The sequence below is a fragment of the Cavenderia fasciculata genome (assembly GCF_000203815.1).
Source record: "Cavenderia fasciculata unplaced genomic scaffold Scf_Dfasci-G-b-205a01.r1-3, whole genome shotgun sequence".
NCBI classification, from domain to species: domain Eukaryota; phylum Evosea; class Eumycetozoa; order Acytosteliales; family Cavenderiaceae; genus Cavenderia; species Cavenderia fasciculata.
The window spans coordinates 745703-764678 of NW_004457737.1; the positions used below are offsets into that span (position 1 = coordinate 745703).

At 31.3% G+C, this 18976-nt stretch overlaps 7 protein-coding genes across 7 annotated transcripts; 3 read left to right on the plus strand and 4 right to left on the minus strand.

Annotated features, from left to right (window-relative positions):
* Nucleotides 1-2870: 2870 nt before the first annotated feature.
* DFA_03010 (uncharacterized protein) lies at nt 2871-8181 on the minus strand (the record flags this gene model as incomplete). Its single annotated transcript, XM_004362560.1, has 12 exons — nt 2871-2904; nt 3427-3479; nt 3998-4232; nt 4311-4925; nt 5003-5144; nt 5217-5406; nt 5494-5940; nt 6023-6514; nt 6599-6796; nt 6870-7295; nt 7364-7869; nt 8151-8181. The coding sequence occupies 12 exons, from the start codon at nt 8179-8181 to the stop codon at nt 2871-2873; spliced, it is 3369 nt and encodes a 1122-aa protein (XP_004362617.1).
* Nucleotides 8182-8492: 311 nt separating this feature from the next.
* Nucleotides 8493-9755, plus strand: DFA_03011 (uncharacterized protein; the record flags this gene model as incomplete). The annotated part of the gene is given in 3 exon segments (XM_004362561.1): nt 8493-8519; nt 8539-8649; nt 9465-9755. The coding sequence occupies 3 exon segments, from the start codon at nt 8493-8495 to the stop codon at nt 9753-9755; spliced, it is 429 nt and encodes a 142-aa protein (XP_004362618.1).
* Nucleotides 9756-9860: 105 nt separating this feature from the next.
* Nucleotides 9861-11575, minus strand: helC (DEAD-box RNA helicase; the record flags this gene model as incomplete). The annotated part of the gene is made up of 5 exons (XM_004362562.1): nt 9861-10313; nt 10393-11014; nt 11091-11183; nt 11264-11387; nt 11485-11575. The coding sequence occupies 5 exons, from the start codon at nt 11573-11575 to the stop codon at nt 9861-9863; spliced, it is 1383 nt and encodes a 460-aa protein (XP_004362619.1).
* Nucleotides 11576-11978: 403 nt separating this feature from the next.
* On the minus strand, nt 11979-13637 carry DFA_03013 (uncharacterized protein; the record flags this gene model as incomplete). Its single annotated transcript, XM_004362563.1, has 2 exons — nt 11979-13050; nt 13129-13637. 2 exons carry the CDS (start codon nt 13635-13637, stop codon nt 11979-11981), a joined length of 1581 nt encoding a protein of 526 aa, XP_004362620.1.
* Nucleotides 13638-15777: 2140 nt separating this feature from the next.
* DFA_03014 (uncharacterized protein) lies at nt 15778-15981 on the plus strand (the record flags this gene model as incomplete). Its single annotated transcript, XM_004362564.1, has 1 exon — nt 15778-15981. The coding sequence occupies one exon, from the start codon at nt 15778-15780 to the stop codon at nt 15979-15981; it is 204 nt and encodes a 67-aa protein (XP_004362621.1).
* Nucleotides 15982-16406: 425 nt separating this feature from the next.
* DFA_03015 (uncharacterized protein) lies at nt 16407-17426 on the plus strand (the record flags this gene model as incomplete). Its single annotated transcript, XM_004362565.1, has 2 exons — nt 16407-16818; nt 16918-17426. 2 exons carry the CDS (start codon nt 16407-16409, stop codon nt 17424-17426), a joined length of 921 nt encoding a protein of 306 aa, XP_004362622.1.
* Nucleotides 17427-17753: 327 nt separating this feature from the next.
* Nucleotides 17754-18233, minus strand: DFA_03016 (uncharacterized protein; the record flags this gene model as incomplete). Its single annotated transcript, XM_004362566.1, has 2 exons — nt 17754-17874; nt 17956-18233. 2 exons carry the CDS (start codon nt 18231-18233, stop codon nt 17754-17756), a joined length of 399 nt encoding a protein of 132 aa, XP_004362623.1.
* Nucleotides 18234-18976: the final 743 nt, after the last annotated feature.

The following is an 18976-nucleotide window of genomic DNA, read 5'->3' on the forward strand; positions in this document are numbered from 1 at the left end:
GTCTAGTTTGTTTGTTTGTTTGTTTGTTGTTTCTAATAAATTACTATTGAAGAGTAGAGTTGAAGGTTAATAAATATAAATAAATAATACTTTGAAAGTAAAGCAAGGAAGAGGAAAAAAGGTTGAATTTATAATAAAATATTATTTGTTTGAGGTGAGTTGGATTGGCTGGGATGTTGACGACTACGACGTAAAACACAACAAAACGCAACACAATACAATGAAATGAATGAACAGTAATGTGTTTTTATGATTACGAAAATTTTAAAACAACCACAATTAATTGTTGTTGTGAGACGAGTTTAAAAATATTATCTATTAATTAATCTGTTGAGACAGTCAATTGGGAAAAAAAATTGGTATGAACAAGAGAGAGAGGGATGGATAATAATAATAATAAAATGGAATAATATATTATCTTTTAATTATCTAATTTATCTAAATCCAAAAAAAAAAAAAAACCAACAACCAATAATATTATTTATGATTATTAATATTGTTGTTGTTGTTGTTGCGTTGATGGATTTAAAAATAAATGTGAAAACAATAACATGTGTTTAAATAGATACTGCAATCGATGGCATGGGATGTGTTGTTGGATTACCAAACCCAATCCAATTGACCACGACACGACCACAATTACAATTACAATGTATAAAAAATATAAAAGTAGTAAATTAAAATACGGATAGCGTGCCAATCCGTTCGACTTTGGGAATTACTGCAACCAATATCATTATTGTTATTATTATTATTATTGATTACACATTATTATTATTATTATTATTATTATTATGATAATAATAGTGATTGATGGACATCTTTTATCTTTATCTTATCTGCCAATCTATCCATATGGATCCTGCTACTACTACTACTACTACACTCCTTATTTTTAATTATCCAATAATCAATCGTGTTATTGTTGTTGGTAAATATTAATTAATTATTATTGGTTGATAATGATGATGATGATGAGGATGAGGATGATGACGACGTGGATGTGGAATATGAAATACCAGACGATTTATTGTCTGGGGTATAAGACACACATACAGTGTTGTGATGAAATAATTATGGTGGTGTGAGGTGTGAGTGACAATTATTTATATCTATCTTGATTCATCATATCATATATCTAGATCCAATCTACCAAAAATCGTAAGATAATACTAATTATTATTATTATTATTATTATTATTATTATTATTATTATTATTATTATTATTATTATTATTTATTTTGGTTGGTTTTATGCCGACCGACTGACTGCAAATGTACCGTGACTGTGACAACACTACAACAAATATTTAAACATGTTCTGTAAAACTGTCTGACCTACCTATAATTACTTTACTGACTACTAATTACTCTTTCTCTCGATACTAATACTGATACAACATTTAAAAATTCTTTTTATAATTATTATTATTTCCAAAAATATATTATAATTATTTAATATTATTATTTATAGTCGTTTCTAATAAATAATAATAATAATAATAATAATAATGTATATAATAAATATATAAATACTAATTTACAAAATCTAACTGTATGAATGATGATTATTACTATATTATCTTAATAGGGTAAAAACTAAGTAAAAATAGGAATGATTCATATAATAAAAATATCGTCGTAAGATGATAATAATAATAATAATAATAATGTAATGTGTGTTGTTGTTGTTGTTGTCGCATGTGTCTACCTTTTTTAAAATAATATTATTGATTTTGTATAATAATTGAATAATCACTATCGTCGATAACAATACGAAACTAAACCCAAAACACACTACTACTACTACCTGTCTGCGGATAAGTGTGTGGAATAAAAAGTGCGAGTGTGTTTTAAAAATATGAAAGTGTGGGGTGGTAGATACCAAAAACATGGATCTATGACTGACCTGTCGACAGGTATGTATAAATGAGTGTTGGTTGTCAACAATGAATGAAAATGGGTTTGAAGTTAGGGTGTGGAAAATGCTTTAAAAAATTAAGTTCGAATGAATGAATGAAATCTATTCTCTCTCTCTCTCTGTCTCTAGGATGGAGTAGATGGATGGCAATAGATGGATGGATATATAGTATAGTTATTTTTGTTTTGTTATTGGGTATGAAAGTGAGGGGAAGTGAATGTCTTTTAAATAATTATTTTACCAATTAATTTCTTCTTGATGTTCTATTTTTGAATGCTGTGAATAAATAAATGATGATTTGATCTAGATTGGATTCGGTTTGTCTATTTATATAGTAAGTAGGTTTGGTTTGGTTAAATATTAATTAATTAATTTTTAAAATAAAATCGGATTGATTGATTATAATATTATTAAGAATATTATTTGTAAAAGTGGAAGAAGAAGTGGAAGAAGTGGAGATGGTGAAGTGAAGAAGATAAGATGTGTGTGGTCACAACATATATATAATAATTATTAATATTATTATTATTATTAGTAAACAAGGAAAAGAAAGTAAAATAAGAATCAAAGAAGAGAGAGATAGAAGTAGTGAAGGGGCAAGATTGGATGGGTTGCATCAATCTGTCGATAACCCTTTGATTATTAGGTGAATAAAAAAAAACACCCACACATACACACTGCCACAAAACAATCCCAATGCATTCATTCACCAATCCGATCTGCAAGCCTGGGTATGGGGTGGGGTATGTGATAAGATAAAATGATTGATTTCGTGACTTGTTTCGTGGTGTGTGTTTTGATCAAAACATCGTCATCATCCTTCGTTATCGTTGTTCTAATTAATCTAAAAGACTGATGATCGATAACTGATGACTGTTTTGTCAAATGTGATCATCGATCAAGTGTATCTGTATCTGCTTCTGTGTTGTGTGTGTGTGCAGAGCATTTCTTAATGTTGAACATCTCTATCTATCTTTTCACATCTCTAATAGATCATGTGAAATTGGTGAATGGATGGTTGTGGGGGAGGAGAGAACTCGTCGTTTTTCGTTGTACTGAGTGTGAAGACGTAGATGATGGGTTGACTTGACTGTTTGCTAAAATCTATACCTTTCTCTAAAAGCTTAACTTCTATTTCTATATATTACAGGTGGTTATTGTTGGTTGATTGGTTGGTGGTGATACAGGTTTGATATTTAAATAAACAATTGTACAATGCTATTTTGTTTTTTTTGTAGAGGAGGGAGGGATGGAGGGAAGGATTCAAAAATTGAATTAATTAATTGATTCTGAGGGTTTTTTCTTTTTTTTTCCTTTGGTTTAGAGAAGTATGGATGTCGAGTTGATTAATGAACTGCTGTCTACTTTCGTCGTCGTTGTCGTCGTCGTCAACGACCTCAATCTCCTCTTTTTTTTTTTAAAGTAAAAAAAAAACTATACTCAAGATCCTATGATGCGGCTGAGATTTGATTGACAATCTCGATAGTTTTCGTGTGTATAAATACCTTTTTTGTAAAAATGTCGTTGTTTGGTTATGATAAAATAATTTTCTTGGTTTCTAAATAAATAAATAAATAAGTAAAAGTTCTACTGATGAGGTATGTGACACAATGGTACCTAGGTGCAATTGAATCTTCTTCTTGTCTTTTCTTCCTTCTCACTTTCAGCAGAAAGGTAGGTGAGATTATGATTAAAAATAGAGTGAGCTGTGGCGATTTGTTTGTTTCATTAAGGTGGCTCGTTGAGGTGACTTGGGTCGTTTTGACCCCAGAAATGCCGAGCTCGTGGTGTGCCAAGCGATGACTCAAACGAAGAAAAACAAAAATCTTATTTCGATCAAAAAAACCGGTCAGTTATGATAAATAACGTGTAGACAATCGCAATGAATTTAATAAATTATATTTGATTAATTAATTCGAATAATCATAATAATTATTTATTATTATTATTTTTTTGGGAGATTTTTATAATACCCTGGTTTTCGTAATTAATTTTGTCTTTTCTCTTTTCTCTTTACAAATAAAATCTGATTGGTGGACCTTTGAGATCTTCATTGACACCTACCAGTGTATTAACAACAACATTATTATTAACATTGTCTGGTGAGATACTAGTAGTGGTATCTTGAGGGATATTATTTTCATTCTTGAACAAGACATACAAATCAATAAACTTTTGATTGTCAAGATCGGTCAAGAGGTCTCTTAGTTTCATAGACAAACGTGTTTTATGGAATGGTAAAGCAGACATAAATACCAATAATGAATTTTGATAGATTCCTGAAATCATCAATCCATATTTATCATTAATTCTAATGGAAATAATTAATAATTAATATTGATTCTTTATCGTTATTATTTTTGTTTCTTTTCTTTTTTTTGTTTCTTACAATTGAATTAAATCTTGAACAGTAATATTTGGATTATCTTTAATTGCCCAACGATCCCAAAGATTATAAGAGATTGATGGGGTGAGTTTAACAGTTGGAGCAGGTCCAGGTTCGGTGACTGAAAAGATGGGAAGTGAGAGATTCAAATAGGTGCATTTGAATTGGTCCAAGGGAAGGTCGCCTCTGATGATTTTTACAAGTTCGATGGCTACCAATCCACTAACAACACTTGTAGTGGTGGCGATAGCCGGAATGATCTTTCCAGCCACCAATTTAACCTTGAATCGATCACCTTCTTCTATACTATAGATTCTAGCTCTAAGATTAGACGTAGCTGTTATAAAATCAATATGATGATTACTATCATCATCCTTTTCAAAGCTTTGTGGATACAATGATACAAGAGTTGGAGATGACGTGTCAGTCATCATATCTTGGAGTTTATCCTTTTTCAACTCTTCCAATTGTTTGGCAAGCTTTTTGGTCAATTCAATAAATTGTTCATATGAAAATGATTCAATGGGAGCAGCTGCCTTTTCATCTGAAACAATTGCTTTCTTTTTTGCTTCAAATTTTGGTACTTTTACAGTTAAACAAATTTTACCAATTAATTCCCTATAGAAATTAAATTATAAATAGAATTTGAGTAAATAAAATAAATATCTTAAAAATATTTTGATTGTAAGACATACTTTGATGGATTTGAAGGAATAGTAATATTAAAAATATTTGCCCATAAAGCAGTAGTTTCCTTGATAAAATTAATATGAGTATCATCATTTCTATCAAATTGAACTGCTACAGGTGGTCTTTTTGGTAATGTCCAAAATGGTGCTAAAAATAAATAAATAATTTAGTAACTTTAATTTAATTTGGATTAATTATTCTATTGTTGTTTATACATACTTCCTTCTTTTGTTTTTAAATCCATTGGATAACTATGTAATAATTGAAGAGCATTATGATTAAATAATTTTTCAAATTTTAATCTTGAATAAACCACACAATCTTTGAATGAAGTTGGATAGATTTGAATCAATTTTGATAATGATTTACAAATTGCAATCTTATTATTTGCTTGACTATTTAATAATTTCTAAAAGAAACAAAAAATTAAATTAAAATTAGTCAATAGATCAAATTTTGTTTTCGATATTATTTCTATTGATTGATTGACACTTACATTTAAATAATCTGAATCATTTATAAATTTATCCAATTCTTGAATATTGATTGAAAATAATTTTTCAAATTTATCTCTTGACCATTGAATACAATGACTAAGATTGTTTGGGAATGATTTTAATGTACAGAATGGGGTTTGTTTTTCGACTGGATCCTTTTGAGAGGCATAAGACTCTGTTTTGGCTGGCAAGATAACTTGTGTGTGTCCCTTGGTGCCAAGAGTTCCAGATTCGAGAAGTGGTAGTGAATGTTGAACACATCTCGTATCCACATAGAGACGTGCTTCAACATTGTCGAGTGCACTAACAACAACATCTTGTTGATCAAGAAACTCTGAATTATAAATATTTTCAGATGCCATCTCAACCTTGTTTTGATGGGCATCAATATTAATCTTTTCATTCATTTTAGTAACTGATAAACTTGCTACTTTTGATTTTGGATTCTAAATAAAAATCAAAAAAAAGAAATTGATTAATAAAACATATATATATTGTAAATATTTGATTGTTTGCTTTTCTATTTACATTAATATCAGTATTTCTAAATAAGAATTGACGATTTAAATTTGATTTTTCAATTAAATCATTATCAGTGATTGTAATTCTACCATTTGAACCACATGCAACTCCAAGAAGTGCATAGTTTTTTAACATTTCACAACCAATTGCACCTGATCCAATCATAAACAATTTTGTATTTTCCAACTTTTCACATGTTTCTTGACCAAGACAAATGTGTTGTGCCAATGATCTATCTGAAAGGAGATTTGTTGTTATTTTGATAGAAGTGTTTGGGATAGAGTAATGATTGATCATTGCAACCTTTTCTTCTTGTTTTGGGAATAATTCATAACAATCGACATAGAGCCATTGTTTGAGTGGAGTAAATTTGCCTGTAATACTCTTTAATGCTTCTTGAGCTGTAAAAGCACCCAATACTGATGTCAATGGACAAATCTTTCCCAAACATGTAAATGCAATCTTTTCAAATAATGTTTTATCAATTTCTTCAACAGTCTATATTTAGGAGAGAGAAATATAATAATGAATTTAGTAAATAGCTACATAAATGATGATTATTATTTTTGTTGCTTGTGTTACCTTTAACTTTTCATTTATATTAATTGCAAGTTGAATAAAATCATTTGCATCTTGTTGATTCCAAGCTTTTGGTAAAGTAGATGAATGAGCTTCAAACCAAGTTTGTATGGTTTGTCTTGCAAGATGAAGTTGATAATTATTTTTCATAAAGTCAAAATCTAATATATCTGGTGTTTCAATTGATTCTTTTAATGATTTCTTTAAAGGAATAGAATATTAGTATTGGTATTAGAGTTTGGTTATTTTTTTTGTTTTTTGTTTGTGACATTACAAAATTAATAGTAATTGGAGTTTTAATATCAGATATGATTCCACCTGATTGATAATGAGAGAATGTTGAAGTATCACCAATTGAAAAACTGTATGGATTGATTACATTGACTTTATGTTTGGTACCATTGATTTCAGTCATTCCTTTAACCTCACGGAATAGTACCAAGTCACCAGACTCTAAATTATGCATTTGATTCTCCATACAAGTGACAATAGCCTCCTTGTCAATCGAGATACTCGAGATGAATGTTTCCTTTATATCTTCACCATTCTTATCGTGTACCAAGAAATCTTGACCAAAATCATTAAATACCCAACCAAAAAGACCAAAACTATCACATACCAAGAAATAAATAGAATGTTGTCTACAATATTCATTGATTTTAATTTGATATTCTAATGGACATTCTGTTAAAATGATACACTAAATTTGAAAGGAAGATTAATTAATATCACACAATAATATATTACGTTTTAAAATCCTTGACATACTTTAAATTGTAATAAATAATCTAAATTGGTTATAATATCTTGGAATAATAGTGTTGATTGAGATACTTTAACGTATGGATTGAGTTCGGATATCTTTTCGATTGATAGTGTTGCTCTGTTTGCACCAGCATCAACCTTGGTGTTTGATGGGTTGATATAGAATTGAGTTGATAGATCGTATGGAGAGGCATTGATAGTATCGTGAAGAGTGAGTGACTTGATACCAGCCAACACTAGATTCTTTGCAATCTCTACACCTACACCTCCCAATCCACTCAGAAACACATTTCCTCCCTTGGTCAACTTGTTCATGGCATAATCACCAAGTACATATCTTTGTCTACTATACAAACTATCATCCAATGTATAATCTCTAAATGTTGTTACATCTTCAGACACAGTTGTCGTAGAAGTACTATTTGATAATCTGATCTCTTCTGTATCCATCTCCCTAGACTTCTTCTGATGATGATGACGTATTGTTATTATTATCTTATTACTTGATACTATTATATTCACAAATTACAATACAATACAGGAATGAAATGAATAGGAATGAATGAATGTATGAATGATAAAGCAAGTAAAGTAAAGCAAACACACCTCTCCAGTTGACCTATAGTGTGCCTGAATATTAAAAAAACAATAAAAAACTAGGAATGAATGGTACACACCAATCAAATCATTCTTTAGGGCAAGATAGATAGGACAACAACTACAACAACTACAACAACAACAACAATTCAGCAGCGACCATTCATTAATTATATTACATGTAGATATCTACACACTCTAGAGATACAAAGGTGAACATTCATTCATTCATTCATTCATTCATTCAGGCACAATAATAATATTATATTATATTTAAAGAGCCGATCGATTTTTTTAGTGTAATTTTATTTTATTTTATTTTTATATATTTTTCGTTGCTCTCTCTGCAACTTTGAAGAAGCTCTTTGATGTCTTGTTCATTTTCCACTCAATACTAAATATTAAAAGAGAAAAGGATACATTGTATATAGTTGCTATATTCGAATAGATATCAACCTATATAACCAATCTCTTTAGTTGCACATCCATCATATGATTTACAGTCCATCATTCTCGTCGTACTATTCTTACAAATATGACATTAAGTAAAGATCTTATCATTGTAGATAGTAGCGTAGTAGAATGTTGTATCTGCTTTAGCAGCAACTTTTCAAAGTCCTACAGTTGTGATTACTGTGACTTTTGGACTTGCGAAAGCTGTATCCTATCCTCCACCAAAACATGTCCCAAATGTATGTAAACAACAAACACAGTACATAGAAAGAGATGACATGTCTCTCTGTTGATGGACACTAGGATAGTAGCTAGTTTTAGAACTAGTACAGTCAGTAAGAAGAATAGATAGATATTAATAAATCTATTCAAATCACTCTCTGTGGTGTCACAAACAAACAAACAAACAAATCAAAAAAAAGGTAAAAGACAATGGCCAAAGAACCCAAGTAGAAATTATACGGTAGAAAAGTTGATAGAGGAGTCACAGCAGTTGTGTCGTCACTTTAGCGATGGATGTAATCAGATCTTTTCGAGCAAGGAGGGACTGAAAAAGAAGCAGCATGAAGAGACGTGTCCGCAGCGCAAGGTGCCGTGTCCGCTGAGCAAGATCCTCGGCTGCAGCATCGAGACGAGTCTGATCCCAGCCGACATTGAGAAGCACTTTGAGGAGCACCATCGTCTCGACAACGTCTATTTGCACGATCAGGAACGTGAGACGGGCTTCTTTCGCATGACGATGATGTCGCCACTCCCTAAAGGCACCGAGACGAGTTGTCTGCTGCTCAAACAAGAGGGCAACACCATCGTGTTTGTGTCGACTGGTGAAGGCGTCTTTCGTAGCTTCCTCTTTCTCTTTTTAACACCGCCACCCCGCAAGTACCAGATTCGCGTCTATGGCACCAGCAGCGCCATGATCAAGATCAACGACCGACCCCAGATATGGGCAGATGTATGCGACACACTCCCACTCGTCTCCTTCACCATATCGCAACAACAGTACCTAAAGTGGAGTCACTCGAGTGCAAACAGATCATTCTGTATCCATCTAAAGGCCATCGAAGAGGATGATGATGAAGACGACGATGACGAAGACGACGACGAAGACGATGACGACGAAGACGATGATGAAGATGACGATTCAGATTCAAATGACGAAGTCAATCCTCGTGAAAATACAAATGATCGTAATCGTACTTTAAATAGTTCTGGTGGTTTCTCTAAAGATTTTAATCAAAGCAATCAAAATAATCAAAATAATAATAACAGTACAACTAGTAGTAATAATAATAATAATAATACCGAAGAAAACAAAAGATTTTTAAAGAAATTAAAGGTTAAATAAGAAATTAGATAGATATATATATATTATAGAATTCTATTATTTATAATGTACAAATTTGTTTTCTTTCTTCTTTTTATTTATTTATTTATTTTGATTTATTTCTATTTATTTTGATTGAAGAGGAGTTAAATCTTTTAAACCTCTGAGGATTTCATCAACTTGTTCTATTTCATCTTTTTTCAATTCTTTGACTGGACGTTGTAAATGTTCTGCTATGTTCATTAGTTTCTTCTTGTCGTGTTCATTGGCAACGAGTGAGATGGCAACACCCGATCTACCAAATCTACCAACACGACCAACACGATGAAGATAGAGTACTGGATCGGGTCGTTCATTCTCATCCAATGGCATATCATAATTGATGACCAATGACACTTGAAGAATATCAATGCCACGTGCCAACACATTGGTAGTAATCAACACCTTTGTTTTTCCCAACTTGAAATTATTAAGTTCTGCAAATCTCTGTTCCGTTGTATTTCCTTGTCCAAATAATAATGATACCGAGTGTCCATCTTCCCTCATTTTATTTGCTAATGATTTTGCTGTTTCAATTGTCTAGAAAAAGAAACAAAAAAGTTAGAGTCAATATAAATATAATTATAAATATAGTTATTATTTTTAGTTTCATTCATACATGAACAAAAACAATACTTTGACCAACACTAATATAAGCATAGATATCTGAAAGGATGTGTGGTTTGTTTGAAGGTGATTCACAGTCGATATAGAATTGAAGTATTTTATCGACTGACAATTGTTCACGTTTGAGACGAATTGATACTCTTGGTTCTGGTACATATTGTTTGGTGTAATTGTCTACAGACGATGAAAAGGTGGCAGAGAATAAGAGGATCTTGATACCCTTTGGCAAGAGATCCTTGATACGTTCAGATTGCTCTGTCATTCCTCTGACACCAATCATATGATCTGCTTCATCCAACACTAACATTTTCATCTTTCTCAATCCAATTTGACGACGACCAATACAATCAATCAAACGACCGGGTGTTCCAATAATGATTTGGTTGGTAATCGTACGAGGTAAATCCACCTCTTTAATGACTAGAATCGGTTTGATCGTTGTAAATTGTCCCAATTTCTTGACCACTTCAAATATTTGTACAGCCAATTCTTGTGATGGACATATACATATGGTTTGTGGTTCTTGAATCGTCTCATCTACACAATTCAACATTCCCAATGTAAATGCTGCTGTTTTACCTGTACCAGATTGTGATTGTGCTATTAAATTTTCGCTAAATAAGAGAAATAGACCGTTAGAACTTATTAATATCTAACTTGATATGGTAGGTTGTAGGTTGTAGGGTTTACCTTGATTGTATTATAATTGGTAATGAATTTTCTTGAATTTTAGATGGTTTGTTATATCCCATTGCATAAACACCTTTTAATATTTCTGGTTTCCTTTAAAATATGATGATGATATATTAGTATCTTTGTATATATCACACAGATATGTATGTGTTTAGAGATTCTTTACTTACAAACCAAGTTCTTCAAATGATTTAATAGAATATAATGGTGAATTTGGATTAGTTTGTTCAATTTCCAATTGAGCATCAAATGTCTCTAATAATGACTCTGATTTAACAAGTCCTGGGATTGGCTCTAAAGTTGTAGGTAGGAAAGGTAAGGTAAGGTAGGTAGGTAGGTTGTGTTAATCATATGATGATGAGATGATCATATCATATCTTTATTTATTTACCTTCACCCTTTTCATTTGTTGAAGGTGTAGTAGTACTTGTTGAAGGAGTAGTAGTGGGAGGAGGAGTACTTGTTGAAGTTATTTCTGACATATTTGTTTATCTATCTATCTATCTATCTATCTTGCTACAAAACTATAATAATACTTATTTTCAAAAACACTCAACTTGCTCAATTTAAAGAAACGAACCCTAAATTGGGAATATTCATTGCACTTGATGGATTTTTTCAAAATTCATTGACAACTATTTTTTGAAGAAATAATATTATTTCTAGTATCTTTTCTTTTATGAATGCAAATATATATATATTTATTGATAAACTTAAAAATAATTAAATTTTTTCTTATCTTGTCTTGGTTTTCTAATATTATTATTATTAATTATTATTATTATTATTAATTATTCTAGGGTTTTGACATCTAGATCGAGTGAGTGAGAGTCTATCTAATCTGGACTAGAGTAGTTTTAATTATTAATGATTATTATTATTAATTTATGGACGTGGATATTTTCTTGGTCTGCCTGGTCCACGTTTAGCAGGTTGTGGTGATGAAATAGCTCCATTCAAAGTTGTTGGAGTTTGTTGTTGTTGTTGTTGTTGTTGTTGATTGTTAGTATTGTTAGTTGTAGGTGTGGATGATAGAGATGCTCTTAAATTTGGAGTGATTGGAGTTAATGAGAAGGAATGAGGTGCAGATGGAGTTGATGGAGTTGATGGCGTAGTATTGGTAGTACCATTTAAAGAGAATGTATGTGGTGGTGATTGATGATGATTGTGATTTCCATTTCCATTTCCATTAGGTGTTGTTGCAACCAATGGAGTTAATGGAGTTGGAGTTTGTTTTGGTGATGTTACATTATTATTATTATTTTGATTATTTCCATTTGGTGATGTTTGAGATCTAGTTCTTGGTGATTTTGTAGTTGGAGTTGGTTGATGAGTTGTTTTTGTTCTTTTTCTCTTTTTTGCGTCGTCATCTGAAAAGACATCTTCTTCTGATTCCAAATCTTGGTATCTTTCATCATTGGCGATAGCGTCGTCTTGGTCGCTATCATCATTGTAACTAATATCACTCTCTAAACTCTCCTCACTACTACTTTCCTCTAATAACTCTTCCTCTGCTTCTAATTCATCACTTTCAAATTCTGATTCCTCTCCAACTGATTGTTGTTGTTGTTGTTGTATTTGTTGTGGTGGTTGCATTTGTTGAATATGTGTATTATTATTATTATTAATACCATTACCATTACCATTTGCATTATTATTATTATTATTAGCATTAGCATGAGCATTGGCAATCAATTGTTTTTGGTATTGTCTAGCTGCTTCTGCTTCTGCCTTTCTAGGTCTACCGACCGATCTTTTAAGGGGAGGTGGTGTAAGAATTTGTGGTGTAACAATCACCGGTGTTACAATCACTGGTGTAACTGTAGTAGTAGCTACACCATTTACACCATTGATAGGTGGAGTTGGGGGAGGAGGGGTAGCAGCAGCTTGTTGTTTCTCAATAAAACTTTTTTGTTGAAGGTATATACGCATTGCTTCAGCTTCTGCTTTCTTTGGTCTAAATAATATATTGATTGTTAATAAATATGATGTATATGAATATTTATAATATATGTGTGGTTGATTATATATTTACCTTCCAGGACCTCTTTTAATAAATGGTTGACCATTGACCATTGTACCTCCATCCCTTTCACTGATAGATATGAATAATTTTTCTTTTTGTTGTTGTTGTAGTTGCAGCTGTTGTTGTTGAGAGAATACTTGGGAACTGGCCAACGAAGGACTGACTGATTTGAGTGTAGGTGTTTGTAGCGGTGATACACCGGCGTGAGAGGATCGACGACTGCTCGCTGTGCTCTCGGGGTATCCATCCTCATCGTCGCTAGAGTGGTTTCCATTGCCATAATAATTTTTAGTCTTGAATGGTATTTGATAGCCAAATCCACCAATCGAGTGACACGTAACATCATCAGCCGTCAATTCAACCGGTCCCTTTGAATGACCGTTACCATTATGACCATTATGACCGTTTCCATTTCCTTGTTGTTGTAGTTGTTGTTGTGAAGATCTTAAACTTTCAAAATCCTTTTGATAATTCCCAAAATTAAGTGAACTTTTATAATTGTGATATTTAATCTTCATTTTCTTTCTAAAATTATAATAATAATAATTAATATTGATATACTAGATATATTTGTTGAGAGATACAACTGTGAACTATGAATATATTAATATTAATATTTACTTTTTAAAAATATTAATAATATCTTCAAAAGAAACCTAATTTAAAAAACAAGATATCTGTTTTTTTTTCTATTTGTGTGGTGGTGCGTTAGTGTTGATTAGAGAATTCTGTGTGAGCAAGGAAGAGGATGAGGAGATAATAATATAAAAATAGCAAAGAGACAAACAAAGAAAAGTGCTATCTTTACTATATACAATAATAATAATAATAATACTAAGGTACAACGGGCAATGAATGAATAATTGCAACGAACGATATTATTATTCGAGAATTATAATTATTATTATAGAATAAATATTATTAATAATTTTGAGAATATTTTGATAGTTGGTTGTTGTCTTGAATGATTGAACAATCAACAATGGGACGGGAATAATAATATGATACTAGATGATGATGATAATATTGTGATGGTCGCCGACTACAACAAAGACGGAAAGGAATATTATTATATAGATATAGATAATTAATTAATTATTATTGTTGAAAACAAAAAGATATATCTTTTAGGTAAAGATCGTATGAGAGCGAAATTGTTTTTTAAAATTAATTTTTTTTTTGTCGTTGCTTCTTTTTAATAGTATTAATATTAATATTGAAAGATCATCCAATCAATCAATCACAATCAAGTTGGGTAATAGTATGACCATGATCTCGAGGGACAGCACGTCATCACTGTCAAACATTATTGATTTGAATGTAATAAGAAACCCAGTGTGGCAAAGTCCACCGGTGGAAACAAATGTGACAATGAATGATGATCGATGCTTTCAAGTTTGAAATAATTATTTCAAAATTATTATCATCATAGACATGTCAACAACAATCAATTATTATGATACAACAATAATAATATAGATAATAATATAAAATATAATAAAATAGATAGATAGATAATAATTATTTTTGGTGATCAATGCTCAGTTCGAGTGAGGATGATGAGCTTGATTGAGGGAGTGATGAACAAGTATTGTGAAATTTCGATTTGAAGGAAGAAGAAGAGAAGGAAAGAAGGAAAGTACGAGGAGAGGTTACTTACAAACAGATAATTAATTATATTATATTGTTCTTGGTATTGGGTAATAATTATTCTTTTTCAAAAATTAAAATAATTAAAATTCAACAGGAAGGAAGGAAGGATAGTTGACAGAGAGATTTTTTATCTTTTGAATTTTGCTTTTATTTATTTATATTTATTTATTTTTTGCATCAAAGACATACATAGGTAGTCTTCCTAATTCTCAAGAATATTATTAATTAATATTCAAGATCTTAGCTAAACTTTCAAAATAAATTATGAAAAAATTATTATTTCAAATTCTAACTAACAAACTAGTTATTGCTCAATCAACAATATGATTCATTAATGAATGTGTATGTATAAATGATTGTAATAAAAAGATTTGTTTGTTTGTTTGTTTGTTTGTTTGTTTGTTTGTTTGTTTGTTTGTTTGTTTGGTTGTGGCTAACCATTAATTAATTTGACTTGAAAATTTTAAAATAGTATGAATGGTTGGTTGCATGCAAACATGGAGGAATGAGGGGTCTATTATTATTTTGAGGTTAGTTTGACCTTTGATCAAATAGATAGTGGCAATTAATTTACAAATACAACAATAATAATTACTAAAAAGAAGAAAAGATAAAATTATACTTTAATAAAAATATCTCTGTCTCTGATTATTTTTATTATTATTATTTATTTCCAGCCAGACCTTAATATAAATATATATGTATATATTTATATATATTATTTAGAGTTGATCAACCAAGACGGTGTAGATTCATCTACACTTTTGTTTGAAAATGCCTAGTTGGTTGGCTCTTTCTCTCCTCTCTTTATTTCCAAAGAAAGAAATAATTGAGTTTTTAATAATATTATTGTGTCAGCTGTGAAACGGTGTGTTGTGCAAAGCAGTTGTGTTCGCCCGAAATAAATTGTGGCACACATTGTTTAAATTGATTTATTCACCTCTCTTTTCTTTATCTTTATCTATCTATCTTTATATATATATATATCTATATATTACTATCATCATGTCAGGTATATTCAATAGCATTACAGAGACAGCCAATGAACTTGGTAATATCATTGAAAAGGAAATAACTAGTAGTGTTTCAAAAGGTATTCTCAAGATCAGAACTGCTGTCTCAAAAGACAAGAATCGTTTCATCAAAGATGGATTCAACCTTGATCTATCTTATATCACAAATAGAATTATAGGTATGCAGTATAGTTGAAAGATAACAGCTAGCTGTTTTAAGTACTTATGTACTAATATTGTTTATATTTAGCAATGGGATACCCATCAACTGGAGAATTGGAATCAAACTATCGAAATAGAATGGCCGATGTACAAAGATTCTTTGAGACATATCATAAGGACCATTATCTGATTATTAACTTGACCGAGGAGCCATACGACTCGACGGCATTTAACAATCGAGTGCATCATTTGGGGTGGCCGGACCACCACAGTCCTGCACTCGGTCTTTTAATATACTGCATACAAATTATTCATAATTGGTTAAACGCACACCCCGACAATGTCGTAGCCATACATTGTCTCGCGGGACGTGGACGAAGTGGGTTGTTAATATCCTCGTATTTGGTGTCGAGTGACATGTACCAAGGCAAGTTGGACGACGCCTTAAAGTTATTTGCAATGCAACGATCCTCGATTGGAGAGGGTGTGACTGTTCCCAGTCAGATTAGATATGTTGATTATATCAACCGTCTGTCAACACGTGAAGTTGATATATCGATGGCACAGCAACCACGAACACTCGTACTCAACCGTCTCATGATGCGTCCAGTCCCCAGACACACATCGGGGTGGCGACCAACCATTGAGATTCTCAATGTCAACATTCCACTGCAACCAGTTGTCATCTACTCCAACAAGGATAGTCTCTCAACCCCACTCTTTTACTCGGATCGTGACCCAGTTGCCATCATCGACCTTCCACCCAACACCACACTCTCTGGTGACATTCTCATCCGTGTCTACAGTTCCAACGAACAATACGTATCTGAAATTATCAATTCATTTTTAGATAAACCTTTTTTTAGATTTGGTATGCTATCCCCATACACATACTCATACACATACTCTCATACTCTCATACATACATACTTGTATTAACATCCATATCTATTTCTATCTTTACTTTTAGCATTCCACACATCATTTATTAATGGACATTTTATAGATTTTAAGAAACATGAGTTGGATGAATCAAATAGTGTTATGAAATCAAATATTTATCCAAATGATTTCCAAATTCGTTTAATGTTTAGTGAACCATCACAATCTTCTCCTCCACAACCACAACAATATTCTCCTCAACAACCAAGACAACAACAACCACCACAACAACAACAACCACAACAACAATCCTCTCCTCAACAACCAAGACAACAACAACAACAACAACCTCCACAGTACTCTCCTCAACAACCAAGACAACAACAACAACAACCTCCACAACCATATGTTCAATCTGAACAAGACAATATTATTAATTTTAATAATAATAATAATAATTATGATAGTAATAGTAATAATAATAATAATGGTAATGGTAATGGTTATAATAGTAACCAATCTTCACCATCTATAATATCACAAATTTCTGGAAGTTATCAAGCTCCAAATCCATTTGAACAAGATGATGATTTGTAAATTGATTAATTGGTTTTCCAGAACAAAATTAAACTTGTGTATTATTTCCACTCCACCCATCCTATGTATCATAAAATAAAGTATCTATCTATGTATCTAATCAATCTATCCTATACATATCCCATCAAAGTGATATGATGATTATTTGTAACCAAGAGAGAGAGAGATTGTCCATTACCCGACCGACCAGTCAGGTCACCATTAAAACAAAACAAAGGGTTTGGTAGGTCAATGTATAAATTGATCATATATGTATTATTATTATTATTATTATTATTTACAAAATACATTCATTTATAAATGTATAATCGTGTTTTTGTTTTGTTTCTAATTAGTCTTATTATTGTTGAGAAGATCTTGTTCGTGTTGTTTCTTTAATTCCCATATTTTTTGTTTAGTATGATCGATCCATTCTCTCTTTAATGCTTGTAATCTTTCTGGTGTTGTACTGTTTTACATGATGAAGAGTAGGCTATTAGTAAAGAGTTCTAGGGTTGCATTGTACAATGATCATCACTATGCTACATACTGTGAAGTAAGACATTCTCTCATTTTTTGTTGTTGTTCTTTGCATTCCCAAATGACAGAGAATAACTTGTCTTCGGTACATCTAGCAAACTCTCTAACACTGCTTTCACAATCTGTCAATGTTTGATCCTTTAATTTCTTTCGAAGATAACTGTCGATTGCATTTGGGACGATGATCTCTGAATCTGGAATACTCATATATCCCATATCCTTTTCAACATTGTCTTGTCCTGTCTTTTTGTTGTTGCTATTGTTATTTAAACTATCACCGATTGTCATTATTACTTTACTAACAAACAAACTATATCTATTCGTCTTGACAACTAACTATAATGGTTGATCATAAATGCGTCAATGCAGAAATCATCAGTTTTTCACTCAAAAAAATTAATACAAACAAACAAACAAACAAACAATATTGTTTTTCTAGGATCGATCCTTTTATCTTTATTTATTTTAAAATGATTATTATTATTATTATTATTATACCATTGATTAGTTCAAAGCGAATAATAATATTAATACAAAAAGTCATAATTGGACGTGATGTAATACTCAATGTGTAATCTTGTCGCATTTGGCATCATTCAAACAAACAGGTTGTGTTTAAATATTGGATGAATTACAAGTGATTGATAGGAAATAAATTAATGTCTCTTGGCTCCAGCCATTACAAAGTCCAGTTTTCCCATCTTCAAGAAGAACCTTTTACCAAAGTACAACTTGCTTGATGTCTAGCTCTATCGGTTAATTGATCGAGATTGATTTAGTACGACTCTCTGATGATATTATTAACTTTCTCCACTTTTGACTATTGTTGAGTGTAACATCACAAATACTACATGATCGAAGTATGTAATTTTGGGGTCACTTGGTTGTATCTGAGAGGTGTTGAAATGATCCATGTATGTAATGTGTGTTGTTGATGATGGTGAAAAAGAGATATAATAAAAGTATGTGTATATAGAACAATACTATGTACTATATATGTTCTAGCAAGTCAAGTCATTTATGTGTAGTAC